This window comes from Leptopilina heterotoma, unplaced genomic scaffold (assembly GCF_015476425.1).
Source record: "Leptopilina heterotoma isolate Lh14 unplaced genomic scaffold, ASM1547642v1 Lhet_91, whole genome shotgun sequence".
NCBI classification, from domain to species: domain Eukaryota; kingdom Metazoa; phylum Arthropoda; class Insecta; order Hymenoptera; family Figitidae; genus Leptopilina; species Leptopilina heterotoma.
The window spans coordinates 711,414-736,915 of NW_025111197.1; the positions used below are offsets into that span (position 1 = coordinate 711,414).

At 27.0% G+C, this 25,502-nt stretch overlaps 2 protein-coding genes across 6 annotated transcripts; one reads left to right on the top strand and one right to left on the bottom strand.

Moving 5' to 3' along the window:
* Positions 1–512: 512 nt before the first annotated feature.
* Positions 513–12,687, bottom strand: LOC122511926 (TBC1 domain family member 13). 3 transcript variants are annotated; one of them, XM_043627495.1, is made up of 11 exons: positions 12,358–12,687; positions 12,201–12,274; positions 8,953–9,078; positions 8,702–8,855; positions 8,295–8,451; positions 8,056–8,064; positions 3,815–4,013; positions 3,515–3,716; positions 1,441–1,563; positions 1,283–1,340; positions 513–1,099 (listed from the first exon to the last, which is right to left on the bottom strand). In XM_043627495.1, the coding sequence occupies exons 1-11, from the start codon at positions 12,375–12,377 to the stop codon at positions 1,025–1,027; spliced, it is 1,197 nt and encodes a 398-aa protein (XP_043483430.1). In that variant the 5' UTR covers positions 12,378–12,687; the 3' UTR covers positions 513–1,024. The 3 variants fall into 3 exon arrangements, with proteins under 3 accessions (XP_043483430.1, XP_043483431.1, XP_043483432.1); XM_043627496.1 differs by having other exon boundaries at positions 8,056–8,058; positions 12,358–12,686; XM_043627497.1 differs by lacking the exon at positions 8,056–8,064 and having other exon boundaries at positions 12,358–12,684.
* A 1,319-nt stretch (positions 12,688–14,006) lies between these two features.
* Positions 14,007–24,509, top strand: LOC122511939. 3 transcript variants are annotated; one of them, XM_043627511.1, is made up of 4 exons: positions 14,007–14,064; positions 23,478–23,918; positions 23,992–24,096; positions 24,181–24,509. In XM_043627511.1, exons 2-4 carry the CDS (start codon positions 23,644–23,646, stop codon positions 24,437–24,439), a joined length of 639 nt encoding a protein of 212 aa, XP_043483446.1. In that variant the 5' UTR covers positions 14,007–14,064; positions 23,478–23,643; the 3' UTR covers positions 24,440–24,509. The 3 variants fall into 3 exon arrangements, with proteins under 3 accessions (XP_043483446.1, XP_043483448.1, XP_043483445.1); XM_043627513.1 differs by lacking the exon at positions 14,007–14,064 and adding an exon at positions 14,133–14,183; XM_043627510.1 differs by lacking the exon at positions 14,007–14,064 and adding an exon at positions 22,603–23,379.
* Positions 24,510–25,502: the final 993 nt, after the last annotated feature.

Sequence of the window (25,502 nt, forward strand, 5' to 3'; positions counted from 1 at the left end):
ATAATTCTTTTTTCAAAATATAATAAATATGAAAATTTTATTTTAAATAATTGTATTTTTCGATTAATTAATTTAAAATAGTATTAAAAATAATTGAAATTCTTCGATGAGTTTAATTATTTATGAAATTAACTTTTTGATAGTTGATGATTTTAGAAAAATATATATTAATAATAAAGCAACAATTTTTAAGTGCAAGATTAAGAAATATTAGGATTTAATTTATTAAAACACTTATTACAATTGTATCACTTTAGTGAGTTACCATTTATTATCAAAAAATATCAATACAGTAGAAGGAAGTTTTTTCGACTTACTAATACGTCTCGTAACTCATATATGGATTAGGAATTAATACAGGTAAAAATATACGCATATAACTGACCATAAAAAATCTATTTTTTGAATTAAAAAATAATATAACTTTTTATGGATTTATTATAAACAAACTTTTGTCGCATTCTAAAAAAAACTTAATTTCTAATAACAAATAGTAATATAAAATTTTTATTAAATCTCATTTAATGTGCAAAATACGGTTATTTAAAACCAAGCAGAAAGTATTTGACCTTCTGCCTCAAGTATTATAGACTTGGATTTCAATATATTAAATTAGTTTAACTTTTAAAAATATATTATTTACTCTTCATTAATTTCATATTGTCAAATAGAATATATCAACTGACATATATTGTAGTAAAAAAAGTATTTTATCATAATAAGAGCACTCTGATAAGTCGGGTGCATATTTAAATATCAGATCTGACATCAACTGTTTTTTTTCTCTGCGATTGACAAGAATTTCTTGCCATACAGAGTCATCAAAAAAGTTAAATAAGCCATAATATCCATAATGAAGAATTGAACTTAATTGTCTTCATTGATAAAATTAATATAGATTTTCTTTTATAAGTTTTATCTTACAAAACTATATAGCAAATAAATGAAACTAAAAAAATTATTCAATTTAGAAATAATAACAATCTCAGTCCCTGATTTCCGGAAGGAAAAATTTCGTTTTTCATTACGCGTCGAGAGATATTCCAGCAAGAGCTGCAGCTTTGCAGAAAACAATCTGTATGTCCATGGATGGAAAATTCTGAAAGAATTCTATGTGTTTTATTTATACTTTTAATAACTTTTATATTATTTTAAATTTTAAATTAAAAATTTTTTTTTTAAATTTTTTTATTATTTCAACTATGAAAAAAAATTTCAAATTTGATATTATTTATTATTATTATTATTATTATTATTATTATTAATGTTTGAAATTAATTACCTGAAGGAGTTTGACATTTGCTGCAAAATCACTGACAAGTAATTGATCTCTTAGTAATCTGTAATTTTAAAAGTAAATTTAAAAAATCTATCATAACTATTATCATAGCTACGGATTTTCGAATTCAGAAAGAATATTTTAAGTTTAAAAACATTTACATTATCATTGCGCAACAAATGTGAATGAGAAAATCAAATCGTTGTTCGTCAGCAAATAAGGAATCCCATATTCTCATGACATCAGGTAATGGAAATTCTTGTGATAAAAGTAATGTGAGCCATCTGAAAAAATTTTAATTATTCACTGTTAGCATCTTGAGAAGCTACAAATTATATTTTTTTTTTTGCTAATTTCAGACCCCTGAATTTTTTTTATGTGTGTTATACATTGAAAATTTTTGGCTAATAAATGGTCTTAACATTTTTTTAATTCATTTAAATACTAAAAGCCTAATACTTATTGTAGTTTTTAATATTCAGAGTGGATTAAAAAAATGTTAAGACCATTAATGATAAATTTTATATGGATAGCTTTTGATATGAAGAATTAATATTCTTCACTAGAATTAAATCATTTTTAAAAGTTAATAAATTTCTTCTTGGAAATTCAATTTAAAACAATGTTTATTAAACTCGTATAAAGAATTCAATTATTTAAAAAAAACAAAATTTTTCACAGGAATTCAATTCTTTTTAAAAATTTTAATAAAATTTTTCTCAAAAATTCAATTATTTTCATAAATAATAAAAATCTTCTCATGAATTGAATTATTTTTGAAAATTTTATAAAATTTTTAGAATTAAATTATTTAAAATACAATTTTCGAGGAAATTTTTCGAAAGAAATCAATTGTTTAAAATATTTTCAAAAAATTGTTTTAAAGATATTAATTATTTTTAAAAATTTTGATAACATTTGTTGATAAGAAATAAATTATTTTCACAAAATTAATCAAATTCATCGTAAGAATAAAATTATTTTTTATCCAATTTTAATTAGATCATTCAAAATAATTGAATTATTCGTTTAAATTCTTATAAAATGATTCAAAAAAATTCAATTATTTTCCAAAATTTTTTTAAAATCCTTCGCAAGAAAGCAATTATTTTAAAAGAATAATAAAAATTTTCACGGGGATTAAATTATTTTAAAAAATTCAATAAATTTCGTCTGAAGAATTCAATTATTTTTATATAAAACTCATCAAAGGATTTTGATTACTTTTAATAAAATTTTAAATGAATTCCTGGAAAAATATAATTATTTTCTAAACTTTTTTTGAAATTCTTCAAAACAAATAAATTATTTTCAAAAGTTTTTAGAAAATCTTTATCAAGAATTCAATTATTTTTACAAATTATGAAATTCTTCGCTGAAATTAAAATATTTTCAATATCTGCTATTTTCATAAAATTTTTCAAAAGAATTCAATTATTAAAAAAAAAATTCTTTTCAAAAATTCAATTAATTGAATAATAAAATTTTTATATGAATTAAATTATTTTTAATAAAATTTTGAATCAATTTCTCGAAGAATATATAAATATTTTCATAAGTTTTATTAAAATTCTTCGAAATTATTTAAAATTTTAATTTCTGTGGAAAAATAAATAAGAATAAGTTTTTAAATTTTTGTGGAACAAAAAGTATTGAAGTTTTAAAAAATTTAATTTAGAAATTCCGAAAATATTTGTTACTTTACAAAACATAATGAATTTTTTTTTTTAAATAATTGTATTTTGGAAAATAATTTTAAAAAATTGAAACAAACTGAAAATTTTGGCAAATTTCATTAAAATAAATGTTATGTCTTAATGAATTTTATTTGTTTACTTTAAAAAATTATTTTGAAATATAATCGTATTTTTGAAGAATTCTACTTGAAAATTTGGAAAATAATTGAATTAAAGTTATTGCCAGGATTGTTCCAGTGGTACTCGAAGTTCAATTATTATTTAATAAAAAATATCTTACGTATTCAAGTTGTAGCTAGAAATATCTTGGCGACTTTTTTCGACAGTTGTTCAAATAATTCATTTTTTTTAATTTAAAGAAAAACTGTTAGGAAAATTCTATTTTTTTAAAAATGAAGAATTTTCGATAAATTTTAAAAAGAAAATCTTTTAAGGTAACAATGGCAATGAAAATTTAATGCTCGCGTTTAGTTACGCTAGTTTCAAACCACTGAAAAGTTGTGATCCCTGCAAAAGGTATAAAAATTTTATACACTACCTAAAACTATAATATTGAGGACAAAGTTCCTGTTGATTTAATCGCTGCCAAACTTCGCGATCATTATCTTTCACATGTTGAGTTAATTTAATCATCATTGAATTAATTCCAAATTCAGCTTCATCTAAAGTCTTTATAAAGAAGTCCCTTATCTCTGCCATTAAATTTGTAAAACAGAAGAACGTATCTGCTTCCGCATATTCTATAAATAAAATACAAAAAAAGGAAGATAGAAACAGTATTTAATCTATATACTAGAAATCAAGTGAAAGCGAATAATATAAAATAAAAATAACTTACCTTTCCAACTAATACAAGGATCACAGGCAAATGCATGATAGATAGGACCTAAAATTTCATTCATTCCTTGAACATAGCCTTGGCCAGGATTTAATTTTGCGTATAAAAATAGAATTCTCTCCAAAACTTCCCAATGAGCCTCGCTTCCTTCTTGTAGAGGTGCGTAATCTTCTATCGCCTTTCTTACAGACACTGCAATCTAGAAATTTTAAGATTATATGCCACAATCAAAAATAAAATTCGAATTTCTAATTGTATTTTTATTAAATTTGGGTGAATTTCAAATAACTCATTTTTTTAAGCCAGATTTTGATCCGATAAATAAATAAACCAAATTAAGTTTTTTTTAATCTTATAAAGGGTTATGTATAAGAAAATATTAAAGAGCTTGGAAAGAATTTAAAAAGCCCTAGGAACTTGATTTTCTTAAATAAATAAATAAATAAATAAATAAAACTGACTGTTTACATTTACTCCGAGATTTAAAAATTTTACTAAAATTTAAGGGAAATGTAAACACTACTCCAGTTAAAAAATAGTCAAGAAAAACGATATCTCAAGTATACGTAGTACATTACAGACTTCACACTCGATAATTAATTTCAAAAAAGTAGCAAAAAGTAGCTTTCAAACTAAAAAAAATAGTAAAAAACGTAGCTATCGAAAAATTAAATTTGACGAAAAAAAACACGTTTTAGACACTTTACAAAACTGACAAAAATTTCATTCTATATTTTATTTTCCTGACTTTTTCCTAATTTTCATCAAAAATATTTACTTCTCTCTTATCCTGATAATAAATTGAATTCCTGCAACGAATTTTATTATTCATGAAAGAATTTAAATATTTATAAAAATAATTTAATTCTTGCGAAGAATTTTATAGGGGAGAGTCTCCAGTTGTGAGACACCTCCAGTTGTGAGACAGTCAATTTTTTTTAACATGCAATATTAAAAAGCCGATTGGTTTATATAAAAACATTTCTTTTTATATGAGCCAACTTTTTCGTTTACGCCGAAGCGGATATACAAACTGTTTTTGTTAAATACCAACACTGTGTGAGATAATCGACTAAAAAGCGTTTTTTCAAAAAATGCAAAGTACTTTTTTTCCAAGTTAATTAATTGGAAAAGGTAAATGTAATGCATTTTCTTTTAGTGTTTTCCTTATATTTTGTGATGCAATATTGCATTGTGCCAATCTACGGTTGAAAATAATTTAATTTTCCTTTTTCAAAATAGCGCCAATTTCTGGGTGTGAGACACAGCATATCACCAGTTGTGAGACGGTGTCAACACCCATCTGGGCAGCATAAAAAATACGACTTTGCAGGCATACTATTTAAATGTTGTTTTGATTTTTTTTTCTAGTATTTTTGGGCATGTCAAGTGGAAAAAAGGCAATTGATTCAGAAGAAATCAATTTGAATGCTCTTGTTGAAGCTATTAAATTGTGTTTATTTGATAGTCATATTTTGGCGAATAAATATTATTATTTAGTATATAATAATATATATTATTAATATATTTAATTATTTCTACTACACATAACGTTTTATGTCAAACTTATTCAATTTTAGCAATTTTTAATGAGTGTCTCACAACTGGAGACATTTTTTTTTTTTGAAAAAAGCGATGTGCTCGGAAAATGTATCGTAAAATTTTTTGAGTTCATCGAAACACTATACTTTCTTTTAATAAAAGTTGCGTATTTCTGTTACCTTACGAACGGTTTACTTTATTTACAATTTCGTTTACCCGTTTACAATTTACGGGTCAAAAATAAAACCCGTCTCACAACTGGAGACTCTCCCCTACAAATTTTTAAATAATTGATTTCTTTCGACTAATTTTATGCAAATTCTAATTTAAATAATTAAATTTCTGAGAAATTTTTTTTATTCGTGAAAAGAATTGAATTCTTACGAAGATTTTTACAAAATTTTTATTAAATAATTGAATTCTGTTTAGAAATTTTATGAAAATAGTAGATATTGAAAACCATTTCGTAACGAAAAGTTTTTAAAAATAATTAAATTTTACAAAGAATTAGATTAAAATTTTTGACAATAATTGAATATCTGTGTCGTATTTTATTACATTTTTTTTTTTAAATAATTGAATTCCTAAAAAGCGATTTATTATTTATGAAAATAATTGAATTCTTGAGAACGATTTTATTAGAATTTTTTAAAATAGTTGAATTTCCCCAAAAAAATATATTGTTTTAAAAATAATTGAATTCTTTTTACAAATATTGTTATTTATGAAAATAATTGAATTTTGCAAAAAATACTTATAATTAAAATGCCTCAAAATGATTAAGTTTTCGGGTAATAATTCTCTTATTTATCGACATAATTGAATTATTTCAAAAAAATTTAATTAAAATTGTGATTAAAATAATTTCTTTATTTCTAACAATTTTATTAAAATATTTTAAAATAATTAAATTCCTGTGAAAAATTCCGATATTTATGTAAATAATTAAATTCTTTCAAAGAATTTTAAAAACCCACTTTTTTTTAAATAAATGATTTTTTTCGAAGAATTGAAATTAAATTTTAAAGAATAATTACATTGTTTGAGAAATTCCTGTAAAATTGTATTAAAATAATTGAAATCCTGCGATAAATTTAATTATTTATGAAAATAATTAAATAGTTGTTAAGAATTTTTTTATTAAAATTTTCAAATATAATTGAATTCCTGAGAAGAATTATATTATTTATAAAATGTTTAAAAAAAATTAAATTTCTTTATTTAATTTATTTTAAAATAATTGAATAGTTGAAAAGAATTTTATTAAAATTTTTAAAAATAATTGAATTACTGAGAAGTTTATTAATTTAATTAATGCGAAAAATGTTATTAAAATGTTTAAAAAGAAATAAATTTTTGTGAAAATTTTGTTATTTATAAAAATAATTAAATTATTGAGAAAAATTTTTTATTAAAATGTTTAAAAAGAATTGAATTTCTGTTAAAAATTATTTTATTTTTGAAAATAATAATTGAATTCTTTTATAAGAATTTTATAAACATTGTTTTAACTAGTTGATTTTTTCGAAATATAATAAATATTATGAAAATTTTATTTTAAATAATTGAATTCTTGTGGAAAACTTTATTTGTGAAAATGTGAAAATGATGGAATTTTTCGACTAATTAATTTAAAATAGTATTAAAAATAGTTGAAATTCTTCGATAATTGAATTCTTGTTTAGATTTTTAAAACATTTTATTATTTATCGAAATAATTGAATTCTTGCGAACGATTTGATTAGAATTATTTTAAATTATTGAATTTTGCAAAGAATTTTATTAAAATGTCCCAAAATGATTGAATTTTCGAAAATAATTTTGTTATTTATCTTTAATAATTGAATTCTTTCCAATAATTATTTATGTAAATAATTGAATTCCTGGGAAGAATGTGATTAAAATCTAAAAGAATAATTGAATTATTTCAAAAAAATTAATTTAAAATTGTATATAAAATAATTTATTTCTTTCGATCAATTGTATTAAAATATATTGGAAAATAATGGAATTCCTGTGAAAATTCTAATATTTACGTAAATAATTGAATTATTCAAAAGAATTTCAAAAAAACAATTTTTTAAATAATAGGTTTTTTCGAGGAATTGACATTAAATTTTTAAAAATAATTACATTTTTCGAACAATTCCTCAAAAATTGTATTAAAAGTAATTGAAATCTTGTGATGAATTTTATTATTTATCAAAATAATAATTGAATAGTTGCTAAGAATTTTATTAACATTTTCAAAAATAATTTAATTCCTGAGAAGAATTTTATTGTTTATGAAAATAATTGAATTTTTGATAACTTTTATCAATGTTTTTGAAATAATTGAATCGTTTTAAAGAATTTGATTATCATTTTTGAGAATAGTTTTTTGTTTTCTAGTATTAGCGAATTTAAAGTAGTGGAAATTCTCTAAAAAACAGAAATAGATGAGCGCGAAGCCTGAGATTAATTTTAATAATAATTAGATTATAAACTGAATATTATTTAAATATCTTCAAGTACAGACTGCCTTCAAATAGTTTTTAAGATAAAATGAGCACAAAAATTTTTTCTAATAATTATTTAACAAAGGATACATTTAAAATCACGCAGTTATTTAAAAATCACCCTGTTTATATTTTTTGAACGCATCGAAAATTGTTTTGTATAATTATTTAAGAAGTAAACTAAGTTATAAAAATTATTACCTGCTGTTCCTCGGAAGAAGAAAATAAAATAACGTTAGTCAGTATTAGTTAATATGCAAAATTTGTAATTTAATTAAAAAACACATATTCTTCTAATGATCTATGATATTCAATGAATTGTAATTAACTGAAAGTATGAAGATTATTGAAAGAGAATTATTTATCAGATACTTTGAAGTAAAATTAAATTTTGGAATGAAAAACGGACTGTAGTCAATAATAGGATAGTAAATAGCTACCTTAGTTACACCAAGTCCTTTTCTTTCAACGTTTGCACTGCGTAAAACAGTGTGTTGAACTCGTCGATGAAGACGTTTTTGTCCATTGCCAGTCACAATTACCTTGCAAGGAAAATCTGTACCTTGTTGAAAAAATGATATGTCTGGGCACAGCCTCCTGTAAATAAATTCTTGTTTTAAAAATGATTTGCCTGTTTCAAAAAAAATTCAAAAATATACCAAAAGTTATAAAAATCCGACTAAAAAAGTGTTTTAATTTTTAAATAGATACATTAAATTATTAATGAAGTTATAATTATATAACAATAATCGAGATAATCTGTCCTTATGTAAAGTCAGTGTTTTTTGATTGCAAATTATTTTATAGTTCGAATTGTTACGTAACAATATTGCAGAAAAATAAGTACCTGACATCTTTGTCTATTTGAAGTAAAATTTCATTGTCCTTAAAGTACGTTTGCCATTGACTGTCTGGATTTAAATTTAAGGGATGGTCACATAATGTAACGTCAACTCTATCTCCATCGGCATTTGATTCTCCTGGCGTAACAATAAGATCCTCTGTAAAAACAAATTGCTGAATTAATATTTAAAAAAATGAAACAAAATAATACTAAAGTTATTAAGTTTCTGAAAATTTTCATCACTCTCATTTTACCTATAAACGTGCGGTATAATTCCCTTTTTCGTGTCAAAGTCTCTGACCAACTAGCTCTTGTAATGGGAAGATAATTTAGTAACAATTTCCAACATAAAGACCGCAAACCACCTTCATCTGGTATTCCTGTTAGGGTGAAAGTCAAAATGAAATTTGAATACAAAATACATTCTTATTAACACTCGTTTATTAGCGATAGTGAAGATAGTGGGAAAAATCGAGGAAATATCAAGGAATTTTACAAAAATACTGGAAAAATTTACCAAATTTTTACAATTGCGGTGAAAATTCTAGTTTTTGGTGTTAAATAACATTTAAAAATCTTAAAAACTAATAATTCTTATCAAATTATTTTCTTTTCATCTTAATAGATATTAAATTACTATGACTTTTAAAAGAAAACTTTCTGAAAATTGCAACAATATTTTTAACTAAAATATTTTCTAAGTTAATTCATAATACAATCGAAGTAAATTAAAGTTAATTAATAAATTAAAAAAGTTATTTTAGAATTTAATTATTTGAAACAAATTAAGTTGTTTAGAGGAATAAGAAAAAATCAAGGTATCATTTTCCAATTCATTTTGTTATAAAAATTTTTAGGTGAAAACAAAATTCAAAGAGAATTCAAAGTTTTTAAAGTTTTCAAGGCTTTTTACCACCAAAAATCAAAATTTTCTTTCTCAAATTAAAAAAAATTCATAAGTAGGTAGAGTTACAGTTGCAATTTTTACAAATAATCAATTATTTTATAAGTTATTTTTGTATTTAAATAATTGAATTCTTGAAGAACATTTTAATAAGAATTGATTTAAAAAAGAATTCTAGTTAAAATTATAGAAAATAATTGAAGAATTTCGCAGAATTTCTGTTCTAATTTTTATTTTTTTATTTTAATCATAAACGGGTTTAAATAAATAAGCCCTTTCGTACAGAAGTACTTAATGTAATTAGCACACAGTGCATACAGTAAACCAATTATTTAAATTATAATGCTAGGTTTGTTTATAACATTCAATTAATTATCAAATAGTATTTGTCGCAGATTGGAATTTTTAGAAATAATTAAATTTCAAAAGGTTTTACATTGAAAGTAGGTATTTTGAAATTTCAATTCCTGATGGACAAATAAATAACAATAATAAGTATTCAAATATTTATTAAACAAAAATTAATGAAATTTCAAGAATTTTATTTAGAAATTTTGAAAAAATGATGTTTTTAAAAATCGTAATTAAAGTTTTTCTTCGAAAATAGTTGAATTCGTGAAAATAATTTTTAAAAAATTGAAAAAATAGGAAATTTTCTAAAATTTATTAAAATAAATTTTATATTTCAAAGAATTTTATTTTTTTACTATAAAAATTTATTTTAAAATATTATTGTATTTTTTGAAGAATTAAAACTAAAAATTTTGCAAAATAATTAAATTTTACAAACATTTTTGTATTTAAATAATTCAATTATTATCGTAGTTGAATTTTAATAAAAGTTGATGGAATTTCAGTTCAAATTTTAAAAAATGATTAAAAATCAGAAGATCTATAAACAGGAATTTTAACAAATACTTAAATTTTACAAGGTTTATAAATTGAAATGCTATTAACATTTTAATCGCCACAAAAATTATTTTCCTATATAAATTATTAAACTTTTGAATAATTATATTAAAAAATTCTAAAAAATAATTGACTTTTGGAAAAATTACAGTGATTTTTTTTACATAATATTAGGTAAAAAAGTGGATTTTATTTTTCAAAGGGGATTCAGTTTAAAGAAAGGTTTACTATTTCCAAAGATTATTTTTTTTTAAATTATAAAAATTTACTTGAAAAATAATAAAACTTACTCTGAAAATAAGAATTTTTAAAAACTAATTTTAAAATAATTGAAATAATAATAATTTGGTAAAAACTTTTAAAAATAATTGAAACTTGATAAAATTTTTGAAAATCATTTAAATTTGTTAAAATCTTTGGAAATTAATGGAAATCTGGTAAAATCTTAAAAAAAATAATTAACGTTTGGTAAAATTTTTAGAAAATAATTAAAATTTGGTAAAATCTTTTATAGAAAATTAAAATTAGATTAAATCTTTGAAAATAATTAAAATTTTTTAAAAATAATTGAAATTTGATAAAACTTTTTAAAAATAATTGAAATTTGATAAAATCTTTGAAAATAATTGAAATTTGATAAAATCTTTGAAAAATTATGGAAATATGGTAAAATATTTTTAAAATAATTGAAATTTGATAAATTATTTGAAAAATATCTGAATTTTTGGAATATATAATTTTAAAAAATCAAAATTTTGAAGAAATTTAATTATAAACAAGAACATAATTTCTCTGAAATTTTAATAAGTCTAAACACGAAAATTTTGAAATATTTTAATTAATTTTTTTAAAGATAATTGAATTTAAAAAAAAGTATAATAAAACAATTTAGTGTTTTTTTTTAAAAGTTTTTTAAAAACTTCTAATGTAATTTTTCGAAAATAATTGAATTTGTTAAAAGTATTTTTGCATTTAATTCTTTAAGAAACTAATTAATTTTTGAAGATTTCTAATTAAAAACTTTAACACGATTGTTTTTTCCAAAATTTAAAAAATAATTGTTAAAAATTTAAAAATTATTTTTTGTAGGTATGTATTTGAATTTTCAGAAATATTTATTTAAAAATATTGCAAATAATTGAATTTTGAAAAATTAGAATGCACAAATTCTAAGAATTATTTTTTTCAAAAATATTTTAATATAATTTATTTAGAAGCTAATTTTATTATTAAGTTTCGTTCTCAAAATTTCCACTTGAAGATTTTTCATTAAAATTTTTGAGAATTCAATTATTTTCAAAGTTTGCTATTAAAATTCTTCAGAAGTTGTTTTTCTAACAAACTTGTAATAAAACTACTTGAAAAAAATAAATTATTTTTAATTCAATTTTACAAAATGTTTATTATTCAAAATATTTTTAATCGTATATTTCGAAAATTTAATTAGAAAAATGATAAAGAAAATAATTTTTATAAGATTTGTCTAGTTATTTTTCACAGTATAAAAATGTGGTATTCTGCGTTGCAATATTTGGAAAAAAAAGTCGAAAAAGTCGTAATTTTTGAAAATAAGTCGAAAAAAGTCACATTTTTTAAAAATAGTTGAAAAAATCGAAAAAGTCGTAAAATCCATGGCCTGAGTAATAAATAAATAAACATAACTTTTAAAAATTATTAATAATTTCTCACCATGAAAACATAATTTCTTGAGGTTGGGAATGTCAATCTTGTCAGCATTGAGAATCTCATCATATTTATTTAACCTTCAAAAAATAAAGCGAATGAAACTTTTCTTTTATAATTATTGTTAATTTATAAATAAGAAATAGAAAAATATTATAGTTACCTTTTTTTTAAAATACTCATCCTAGTTGAAAAATTTGTCTCAAAAACATACAATAGCTTAAGTCTTTGTTTTTAGTACATCAGAGAAGACACTTGTGGGCGTTTACTTTTCAGATTAGTCTGCGAGATTTGATTGATCATTCAGTATTTTTAAACAGAAACAACAGTGAGTATTAAATTATAAATGAAAAACTATAAAATAACAAATTCTACATAGAGGAATTTTGTAAACTTTTATTTACTTTCTATCATTATAGACCATATAGACGAATTTATAAAACACAAAATGACATACATGCATAGTAATAAACAGATTAAAAAAACCGGTGTGCTTTATGGTGTGTTTCCATTAGGAACCTAAAGGCCAATTTACGCTTTCTGCTTACATCGACATTTTCGAGTTTGAGATGTGACGTCAGACATCACAGTGGCCAGAAATTAATGATTAGAGTAAGTTCACACGACTTTTGGAAAAACCATTCTTGTCTTTCTCTCTTCTATGACAGAAGCATAAGTTTGTCTCACTCTGCATTTTCTGTTTTTGGAAAAGTAAGAAAATGTAGAATGAAGGCCAACGCACAACTGCTTCGCGAACGTCGTTCGCGAATGTAAAGGCCAACGCAGAATAGATCTGTAACCGGAACCGCAATCGTAAGCGTTACCGTAAGAATGAGTTAAAGAAGGATAGGTATATTGTTTATCCTCCTATAACTCATTCTCAGGCCGCAGTCCCATGGCAGCGTTTTGCGTTGCGTTGTAATGAGAGAGAATGCAGCAAACGTATATTTGCGTCTTTTTTTCTCCCATTACGACGCAACGCAAAACGCTGTCATGGGACTCCACCCTTACGGTTACGTTTACGATTGCGGTTCCGGTTACAGATCTATTCTGCGTTGGCCTTAAAGCATGAGTTAGAAAAGGACACAAATATATCTCTGTCCTTTTCTGACCCAAGCATTGCGTTCGCGAACGACATTCGCGAAGTAGTTGTGCTTAGGCCTTGAGACAAACTTATGCCTCTGCCATAGGAGAGAGAAAGACAAAACGGTTTTTCCAAAAGTCGTGTGAACGTACTCACAGGGTGCGATCCCATGTGAGCAGAATACGTCGACCGAAAGCAGAAAATCATGAGAGTGAAAAGAACAACAATATCTATCTATCTCTTTCGCACTCATGATTTTCTGTTTTCGGTCGACGTATTCTGCTGTAATGGGATTGCACCCTAAGATTTAGGCTGGAGTCCCATGGTAGCGTTTTGCGTTGCGTTTTGTAACTAGGCAATGAGTGCAAATAGAGCAAACCTATATCTGTATCTTTCTCACACTCATGGCCTAGTTACAAAACGCAACGCAAAACGCTGTCATGGGACTCCAGCCTTACGGATTTACATATATTTTGAGATTAGGAAGCCCATATCCCGAAACCGTCTCCCGAAACCGAACCAGTTGTGCTTAGGCCTTTATACGGAAGCGCCTACGCGCCACGAGGCAAAGAGGAAACCTGTTTCTGCTAATGTCGTTTTAGCTTGTGAACACTGTAAAAAAATCTGGTGTAAAATAACACGAAACTTGTAATTTCACACATCAAAATTATAGGTTGTACGTAGTAAATTAATAATAATAATAATAATAAATTTACTACGTACAACCTATAATTTTGATGTGTGAAATTACAAGTTTCGTGTTATTTTACACCAGATTTTTTTACAGTGTGTACCTAAAAAATATTTTATTACATTAAAATTGTCAATTTAAATTAATTTGGTTCATTTTTTGCTTCCTCATGAGGAAGTTGCATTGGTGACGATTTTCAATTTTTCAAAAGAAGGTTATATGGACTCATTTTCATCTAAAACATATGAATATTCAATTATGAGCAAATGTCCAGATGTATGTGTGTGTGTGTATGTCACAAAAATTGTGTACAAATTATCTCAGACAAATTTTGATGGATTGTCCTGAAATTTTGCAGGTTTATTGCAGTCATTAATTCCTAAAATCTGACACAAGGATTTTCGAAAATATCTACAAAAATTTTTTTTATACAATTTTTCTAAAATTCAGAAAAATTTTTTTTTGTATTTTTTGAAATAATTTTTTTATTTGTTAATATTTTCATTAATTTTTTTCAAAATTACATTCCTGACAAGAAAACGAATCGATTGATGTATACAAAGTATATATTTTATCAAAATTTATCAAGAAAAATTTATCAAGAAGGCACAAGCCATCCTAAAAACATTTGTCGCTGCCAAAAACAACGTGTCTCCCTCTCAAGAGTTAAAGGATCTTTGGATGTCAATCGACAAAACGAGAATGCAACAGGAGGAGATCAGACTTGCCAAGATAGAGTTAGCAACTCGTCAAGAAAATGGAGAATCAAATCTCTCTCTCGTATTCCGTCAAGGAATACCGACTATTGTCAAAACCCGTCCTCGTCAACTGGTATCGTCTCTGTCTTCTCAACCGAAAGCGAACACATAGAATCTACTGCCATATACACTTCCCCATGTGTTATCTCTCAACGTAACATCCCTACTTCTCGGCGTGCCCCCTCTATTCAGATCTACTATCAGAACGTCAGGGGCGTTCGTACAAAGATTCACGATCTTCGGAAGGGTATTTCTACGAACGATTACAGTGTTTTTGCATTGACTGAAACTTGGTTAAATTCTAATTTTAATTCAGAAGAACTTGGTTTTCAGAATCATGACATATATCGATTTGATAGGAGTATTGAAACAAGTGACAGTTACAAGCTGAGTCCAGAATGAGAGAGTCTGTGCACCGATGTTCATAGCTATAGGTATACTACAGCATGCTTTAGTATATCTATAGATATGAACATCGGTGCGCACCCTCTCTCATTCTGGACTCAGCTTAAGAGGTGGTGGAGTCTTGTTGGCGATTAAGCGAAGTTTGAAAAGTTCTGTTCTTGTTACTTTATCTGTATCGGTTGAGCATATTTTTGCCAAGTTTAAAATTAATAAGTTGACTTACAGTACCGTCCGAAATTGTCAGTCCACCCATTTTTAAACCCTATATTAAAGAACCAGTAGAACCGGGTAGAATCAGGAGCCTACTTGCTTTAAGTTGGTTATTGTCACGTAAGTTCCAATTTCAAACCAGTAGATAAGTATTTTCAGCTGGTTTGAATTTGGAATGCCAAGTTCAAAATGAACTGGTCTCAGTTTGAACATTACAGTCAACAGGAAATTCCAAATAGGTTACATTGTACAACATGAACTTGTTTCAACTTGGATATCGATTCACAATTGGAAATCCAAGGTGGTAACAATTGAGCAGATATTTTTGAAAAAAAATATTTGTGGAAAAAATAATAAAAGATTCTTATGACCATTAATAACTTTATATTCTTAGCACGCTCCAGACATACAAACATTTTAATTAAACTGGAAGTATTAAATTAAAACTTGTACCCTATGGGAATCGAACCCCGTACCTATGACCTATCTATCTAAACGCTTAACGACCGCGGCTATCGAATCGACGTGAGAAATATTTTTCGACCTGTCTATATAAACTGCAACTTTGGAAAACGTAATAAGTTTATGTAAAATATTATAATTTTTGTAAGTACTTATAAAAATACAAGCAGAAATTAAAATATTTATAGAGATTTGCAAATATATGATATTATGTAAAAAATATTAATTAAATATTTAATACATTTTTGCTCAAATGTCATTTGACCGCTTTGTAATTTTTTGCAAATATTTGCAAAAAATAACATTAAGCGAAATAAAAAACAAAATTCGTAAAAATTAAATTTCCCAAAATGACTGGGCCAGACCAGCTCAGCTGTGTTAAAAAATTTCATTGATTTTCTAAAATGTTAAAACTTTTATGAAAATCTGTAGTTCACAACAAAACAATAAAACACTCTTAACCGTTTTTTGAAATTTGAAATTTTTGTTATTTTTTTGCATTAACAAAATATTACAAAATTTTAAAATAATTAATAACTCAAAAGCCTTTTACCATAAATTAATAAAACTTACACTGATTACACAAAATTGTTCACTCTCTTACAAGAAAATATTAGCATGATTGTAAATTTAAAAATTTCATATTTTTAATAACAATTTTATAAATAATTTGAATTATTTATGTGTTCTACCCCTCCATAATTGCAATGAAACTCATAGGAGGTATAGTCATAGTAGTCTCTTTTTGAAGACCCTAATAAAAAATTTTCAATTTGGAATGTACATAACGTATTTTTTAATAAAAACGCGCGTCCATTCCACAATGGGAAAAATGTGATTGTCGTGGAAAATTTAGTCTAGACGTTACAATTATTATATGTTTTTTATAAATTTTTTTTAAATAAAAGACTGAATTTACCACAACAATCAACTTTTTCCCACTGTGGAGTTGGCGCGCGATTTTAATAAAAAAATTCGTTATGTACATTCCAAATTGAAAATACCAACATTTTTTTTAGGGTTTCAAGAAGAGACTACTAAGTATACTTCCTATGAGTTTCATTGCAACAGGAGCGGTCGAACACATAAATAATTAAAATTGTTTTTAAAAATACGGAATTTTTAAATTTACAATCATGCAAATATTTTCTATTAAAAGAGTGTAAACAATTTTGTGTAAATAGTGTAAGTTTCATTAATTTATTGTAAACGGCTTTTATGAGTTATTAATTTTTTTTAAATTTTGTAATATTTTGTTAATGCAAAAAATAACAAAAATTTTAAATTTCAAAAAAACGGTTAAAAGTGCTTTATTGTTTTGTTGTGAACTACAGATTTTCATAAAATTACAAAATTGCAAATAGCAACAGTAACAAATTCATAAAAATATCAATTCGAGAAATGCAAATTCGCAAAAATAAAATTTGCAAAACAACAATTAGCAGAAATAATGATACACAACAAAGCAGTTTCGCAAAAAATAACAATTAGCAAAAGTATCTAACAATTTGTAAAACTGTCCATTGCGAAGAATGCAAGTTTGCAAAAATAACAGTAAACTAAAATAAATATTTGTAAAATGTAAATTTGCAATAATAATTCTTTGCAAAAATAACAATTGGCGAAAATGACAATTTAAAGAATTCCAATTAGCGATTAATCAAACTCTTTAAATTTGAACTTGAAATTCCAAATAGAATGCATCCCCGATTCAAATTAAACCAAGATGACATTAATCCTTCACTGTGCTATATAAATTTGGAGTTGGAAGTTCCAAACTCAAGCTTGTTGATTTTTAATTTGACAGGACAAGTGAAATGTAGTATTCGAGAATCCAAATTGAACCAAGTAGATACTTGAACTTAATTTTGTATTTGGAAATGCAAGCTGATACTTGTAGTACGTGCGAACTTGGAAATACAAGTAGAAATGATAAGATTGGAAATCCATGTTAAAACAAGTCGAAACAAAAATTGAAGAGGATAATCCAAGATAGAACCATTTCAATTTTATCTTGGATATCCGTTTCAGTTACATAAATAGGATTTCCAAGTTAAAACCAGTAGAATAGCTACACGGAAAAGTTTTTCAATTTGGAAAGCAAGTTGACACCAGTAGATCCATGTTCAATTTCTACTGGTCTCAACTGGTTCTTTAATATAGGGAAGGAATGAAAAAAATTTGTTAACATAAAATTCATGAAAACTAAATTTTTTTTTGGTTTATATTTTAAAAGACGATCAAATTTTGAAGAGAATAAGACCTTACAGAAGTCATTTGGCCAAAATTTGTAGAAGATATTCTTAAAAATCGTCATTTTCAATGTTTCACAAAAATTTGAATAACTTCTAAAATAATGAACGCTTTTTAATAATCTTAGGCTTATTTTAAAGGTCATTTTCTACGGAATAAGAATTACTTATAGGCATTAACCTGTAATTTTTTACTTGGAATAAGCATGACGTCAAAGTTGGGCAAAAAAATTCAAAAAATTTGAAACAATATTATTAAAAGAAAAATAATTTTTGAAATTCAAACATATTTTTTATTAAATTTTCTTGAAGAATCTACACCATATCATGTTTTATATATGTTCTAGAATAGTTTTTAGTACAAAAAATTTATTTCAAATTTTTCCAATTTTTTTGTCCAACTTTGACGTCATGCTTATTTTAAGAAAAAAATTACAGGTTAATGCCTATAAGTAATTCTTATTCTGTAGAAAATGACCTTTAAAATAAGCCTAAGACTATTAAAAAATATAAACCAAAAAAAATTTGAGTTTTCATAAATTTTATGTTAAAAAATTTTTTTCATTCCTTCAAAAATGGGTGGACTGACAATTTTGGCCGGTACTGTATATTGTAGGATGCTTTTATATTCCTCCCAACTCAACATATAATGTTTACTCTGAAGTGTGTAATGTCCTTGAAGAAGTTCACAATGAATTTCCTACTGCAATACTATGTGTGCTCGGGGACTTTAACTTGTCTTTTATAAATTGGAGTTCTATCGACGATCCGAGCATACTCAGTGTATTGAATCATGATTTGTCACCGCAACAATTTTTTATAGCTTCCTTGATTTTTGATACAATAGATTATTTGGGACTTTATCAAGTAAATAATTTTTTGAATTCTAATGGATCTATTTTGGATTTAGTTTTTTGCGATCATGAATTTTTTTCTATCTCTCTGTCACTTGAAACGATTTTACCAATAGATAATTATCATCCGCCATTATTGATAACTTTGCATAATGTAATTAATAGTATTCCTGATAATAACAACATCAATAATTTACATAATTTAAAATATGATTTTAAAAATGCTAATTTAGCTGGTATTGTATCTTCTTTACTTAAATTTGTAACGCACGCCTAACTTTTATAATGCCAATTTTGTATAATTAGTTGCTCACTGTAAAAAAATCTGGTGTAAATTTACTATGTCCGACGTTGGAAAGTTTGGTCACTATGTCCGACGTGGTATTTTTACACGCCGACTGTAATCTACATAACCTGCAAATATTTTTTGGAATAATATTTTCAGTCGTAACTTTTTGTATTTATGAAATATAGCCCAAAACTTTTTGTAATATTATTATTTACTTATGAATTAGCATATACTTTCTATAAATGTACATTATATACACTTTTTTAGAGTTATTTATAAAAACTTGAAAATTTTTCGAAAATCTTAAAGGAATAAGAAAATTACATTCGCCATGTAATTGTACAGATCGTGCGACGTAATATTACGTCAAAGTGTAGAAATACACGCAATGTAAAAATACCACGTCGGACATATTGATCAAATTTTCCTACGTCGGACGTAGTAAATTTACACAAAACTATTAAATTACATAGTCGTATAATGTAAAATTATTAAAAATAGTAAAACTACTTTTGGAACGAAATAAATTTACTACGTACAACCTATAATTTTGATGTGTGAAATTACAAGTTTTGTGTTATTTTACACCAGATTTTTTTACAGTGCTGGTTGTAACTTAGATTTTAATTATAGGGCTTTTTTTTTTTTTTTTTTGCTTAGGGAATTTTGGGAAATCTGCCTACAGATACCTTGGATTCCGCACTCCAAGGTTATGTGGGGTTGGTGTGATAAAACAAAAGGAAATATAAAAAAAAAGAAAAATAAATATATAAAATAGAAAATTTAATAAACTGGCGACCTACTGCCAGCCCGACCCACTAAAACCCGTAACCCTTCTTCTGGAGCCCTTTACCCTCCCTCGGAACTGTCGTAAGACTTTAGCCTTCGAGGGTGGCGCTCCAACTCTGTCGCCAATGCGACTTTCTGCCTTTCTCTGCGGTTATCCTGCGTCTTTAGTTAAAAATTTAAAACTATTTAAATAAATAAAATAAATAATTAAAAATTATTCGCTCCTTTTAATATTCCTTATTTACTTTTAGTCCTCGCGAGAGCCTTCTTCGCCTCCTCAAGGGCAGTCCTGAAGACGCCGCATCCTCCACTTCCTGCAATATGAGTGGTTGACACCTTATTGCCAATCTTTTCCTTGCACAAAAAGCAACTTGAGTTGTTTTTACAGTTGGAGAACCTGTGACCGGCCTCACCGCACTTAAAGCACGCAGCCGATCTGTCCTCCTTCTGGCATTTGGCTCCAATATGGCCGTATCCCAGGCATCGATGACACCGGACGACCATTACTCTTCTTTTGATTGGGCAACACATAAAACCAATTTTTACGTGTCCCAATTTCTCCAGCCTGTTCGCCTCTTCCAGGTTGGTGACTACAACCGCGAGCTTCATCCCTCGGCGGTTGGGTCCTAAGACCGTCACTCTCCTGTTTACTGGCTTACCCATTGCTTCAGACAACACTTGTTGCACCTCAGCTTCTTGGGTAAGGCAATAAAAATCACGGATCTCGAGTGTAACTCTTCGATTCAATGACTGCACCTTACCCATGCTTCCAACCGCCTTGGTGACCTCAGCGGTGAAAGCGTCCTTATCGGAGTCTCCTCTGAACTTAATCAGAAGGTCCCCCTTGTTTGTAGCTTTTGCTGCTACTATTCTCGTATGGCTGTCCTCTGGGTTGACCTCTTTGCGAAGCTTACCCAGAACGTCAGCATACGTCAATCCTTCACCGACTCGGATTAGAACTGTGGATCTTTTTGACCCAATTTTTTCCAATTGAGGAATCTTTGGATCTGGTACTTCCGTTTCCATTGGAGGAGCTTCCTCCTTCTTCCTCTTATCGGTTTTGGTTCGAGTCTCTTCTGGACTGTCACCCTCTCTCTTCCATTTCTGAGCATCTCCTAAGACGCTTTTGAGATTACGCCTATAGAAACGCTCTCTCTCTTTCTTACGGTCCTTGCGGTTGCATTCCGCACCGCCCAGAACGCATGCCAAATCGACGTCCGACTCATCGGCCGCGGCATGCTTTGCCCTTGCCTCCTTTAGCAGGACGTCGATGACCTTGAGTCCATCCTTTACCGTCCTATTGACGGTCTTCTGAATGTCGCAAGATTTTATCATCTTTGCGACCTCCAACTCCATTTTTTCGAGACAAGTCGCCTCCTCCTTTCTGAGCCGCAAGCATATCTCGCGAGTCTCTTCTATCGCCTCGTCGTCTACTTCTGAGTGGATAGCGCTATGAACGGTTTTTCCGCTACTGCAGCTTGACACACTCAGAAGGCTCGACGTGCTTCCTTTCCTTTTTTTTTATTTTCCACGATGTTCTGTGGATCTACCCTTTCCACGATCACTCGTGGCACTGCAAGAAATTGTGCGCCCCCACAATCCGCGCGCAATTGTGCATCGGTCCTGGGACCGATGGTGAGATTTCCCGTTTCCGGCCTGCTCACATGGGGTACCTTCTCAGAATTTTTTGAATTCATTTTTTCTTGCTGTTTGGTTGTCCTTTAGTTGAAAGCCCCGCCACCACGACAAGGTCTACCGAACATATCCATGATGTCAATCATGTCTGGCAGTGGATATGAATCCACTTCTCCCAGCACATCGAAGACATCGATGATGTTCGGCAGTGGACAACCAGCGGCGGAGTTAATTATAGGGCTTGACCCGTATGTAAATAAATAAATAAATAAATTAATAAATTAATAAATATTTTTCTTTTTAAAAAAAAATTCAAATTTTGTATTTTTTTCATAATTTATTTAATATTAATATTTTGAAATGATTATTCTATCATAAAAAAGAAGCAATTGGCAAATGAAAGTGTAAATTTCACCAAATATTTATATAACAACTTATATAAATTATAAATGATTTATATAATTTTATTTTTAACAAATCTTCTGGACGAACCCTTTTGTACATAGTTTTTCAAAAGTTTGCAAAACCGCAATTTTTATACATTGAGGAAGCTAAATGGTCATGAAAACTTGTATTTCTTATTTTAAATTTTTTATTTAGCAACAATCACATCATCGAACCACCGAACCAGCGAACCATCGAACGTGTTCCTATGTTTCACAAGCTAAAACGACATTAGCAGAAACAGGTTTCCTCTCTTTGCCTCGTGGCGCGTAGGCGATTCCGTATAATTAAGGCCTTTCTCCAATAGGTTTTAAAAAGTGTGCGAATGACTGCGTTGCGTTGATTTTAGCATGTGTTGCTATAGCAACCGACGCAGACGCAGTCATTCGCACACTTTTTAAAACCTATTGAAGAAAGGCCTCAAGGCCTTTCTCCAATAGGTTCCCAAAACTCTATGTCTGCGTCGGTTGCTATAGCAACACATGCTAAAATCAACGCAACGCAGTCATTCGCAGACAAACGCAGAGTTTTTGGATCCTATTGGAGAAAGGCCTTTAGGGTACAGCCACACGAACTTATGTATGCATGATGCATGCATGCAGAAACATTTGACTGTTCACACCTCAATTTTCCGCTTTCGAAAAATCATTTTTCTGGCGGGATATTTAAAATTGATTAAAATTTAAAAATAACGTATTACTAATTATTACAATAAAAAATGAAAAAAAATTAAACGTTTATTATAAGGAATTAATTGTAAATAAATTTCTCTTAATTTGTGGCATATTTTAAATACACTGGAGCTTCACTTATTTTCAGTCTCACTTATTTTCAGTTAAAAGGTTCTCCGTGCGTTCTCATTGGTTGATGTTAAAGAATCCACCAATCAAATCAACTCGAATGTTACGTTTCAGAGTGAAAATAAGTGCGACTTTGCCTTTCAGTTTGTTTGGACTTAGTGAAAATAGGTTTTTTTTTTCGCTAGCTACACTTTCTACACTATGTACAAAAGTGTACACTACGGCGTTCTCGTTACCAGAAGTGACGCAATAGTGTACACTAAACATACACATTTGACGCGACAGAAAAAAAGTTGCCATTTTAAAATGCATGTAATGAATTGCGTTTGCATTATAGGCATAAGACAACATGTCTATTGCTAAAAGCTCCACTAATTTCTTTTACTTTTAAAAACTTATTAAAAAAAGATATTTTAAAATTATTATTAAATATTTTATGAACATAAAGGAATGATATATTTCTTTGTGACTTTTAATTTATAAAATTAAATTAATATGCAATTCTTATTTTGGTAATATTTATATAAAATATATATAGTAATAAATATACTAATATTAGCACAAATTTATATATACATATATATATTTAAAAAACCTAACTATATTACAGGTATGCAGTTTACAATCAACATAGAGTCAATCGGCTTTGCACGATGCACAATTTTATCATGTCAGATAGAAAACAAATTAGTCGAAATAGATGTTCCTGAAATCTTTCAACATTACTTAAAATCAGTTACAACAAAACCTGAAATTATAGAAACTGCAAAAGCATCATGCAGCAGAGAAAGCGGTCCATTTCAATGGACAGATGCATCGACAAAGTTGTTTTTAACTTTGTACAAAGAAAAAAAAATTTAGTTTCCCAAAGGAAATTAAAAACTTTAAAACATATGTGGAAATTAATTAGCGAAGAAATGGCCATCCACAATTATCATATTACGGCAACACAAGCCGAAAATAAAATGAAGACGATGGATACAGCGTATAAAAATATGATAAGTAATAATAAAAGAACAGGGAGGGGAAGAGCAACGTGCAACTTCGAGGAGTAAGTGAAAAAGTTTTTCATTGTATTAAAATTTTTTGTATATATGATTAATAAATTGTTTACATTATTTTAGTGATTTAAATGATATCCTGGGGAAGAAACACAATATTGTACCTCTGGTGATTTCCTCTTCCAGCGGTTTGACTGTACGCAAAAATGATAACGAGGAATCAGCAACGTAAGAATACAATTTTTTCATTTCCTTTTTTATTTTTTTATATTTTGGTATTTTCTATTAATTATGTTTCATATTTAAATATAGGCCAACTTCAATATCTCTCCCTTTGATGATTCCTGAGCCCGAGGAGGAAGATTCCCATGAAAGTGAAAAAAAAAGAATAAAAAAAATATCAAAAACTATAAAAAGTGATGAAATTCTTGAAACCGTTCTTCAAGAAATAAAAATAAATCGGAGAAGTCGAGAAGAGTATCAAGAGAGGATGATGGGAGAGTTCCAGAATTTTATGGAAAATACCATAGAACACAGGGAGAAGATGAAGCACATTGCCGAAAAAAGTTAGGAATTCTTGAGGATTTAAAAAAGATCCTTACAGAAAAATTAGATATAATTTAAAAAATTGTTGTAAGTTGGATATATAAATAAAAAGTAAGATTTATTATATTTAAATATTATTTATTTATAGAAAAATGTTCTATATAAATAAAATAATTGTTTACATTCAAATGAGAATTAATTCATTAATTAAAACGTGCATTCAATTTCATTCAAATTATATTTTCAATTCCCTTATTATTATTATTTATTATATTATATTATTATTAATTATTATTATATTATTATTTATTATATATTATTATTTATTTATTATTTTTAAATTTTAATCAATTTTAAATATCCCGTCAGAAAAATGATTTTTCGAAAGCGGAAAATTGAGGTGTGAACAGTCCAATGTTGCTGCATACATATATGCATCATTAGGGTGGTCCAAAAAAGTAAAATCAAAATTTTAATGCTCTCCCGGCTGAAAAACCTTGTACAAAATTTTATACAATATCATACGGAAGATCTTGTATAATGACGTGAACGTTGTCTTGTACATGAACGTTCGAATGGTCGGCACCTGAAAATGGAACAAAGAATAACATGTATATGAATATGTGCATGTTCCCGTGAAAAGTATATCCGACAGGGGATCTTGTACATGTTCGTGAAAGCTACAAGTAGACAGCAATTGTTAATGGGCATATCTCTGGAACCTTTAACTTTCATGTCCCTCGCATATATTTCGATAATTTCAATAACTTTTTACTTTATTTTTGTTGGAAATATTAAAGCTTGATAAGATGAATCAGTTCCAAAAGGTTTTACATTAATTTATTAAATATATCAATAATTATTCCAATCTGAGTGCCCGATTTTTTACAATATCTACTTGTCCCTAACCATACTCTCGGATGGGTTAAACGATAAAACTTTGTAATGAATAAGAGTTACTAATTCTAAGACGCATCTTTTTAAAGTTAATTAAACAGTGAACACTTTTCCGTATGAAAATTAAAAATTTGTTAATTTTGAAAAAAGTTATAAGCTTTCAAACGTTGTCCCTCACTTTTAACCTTTTT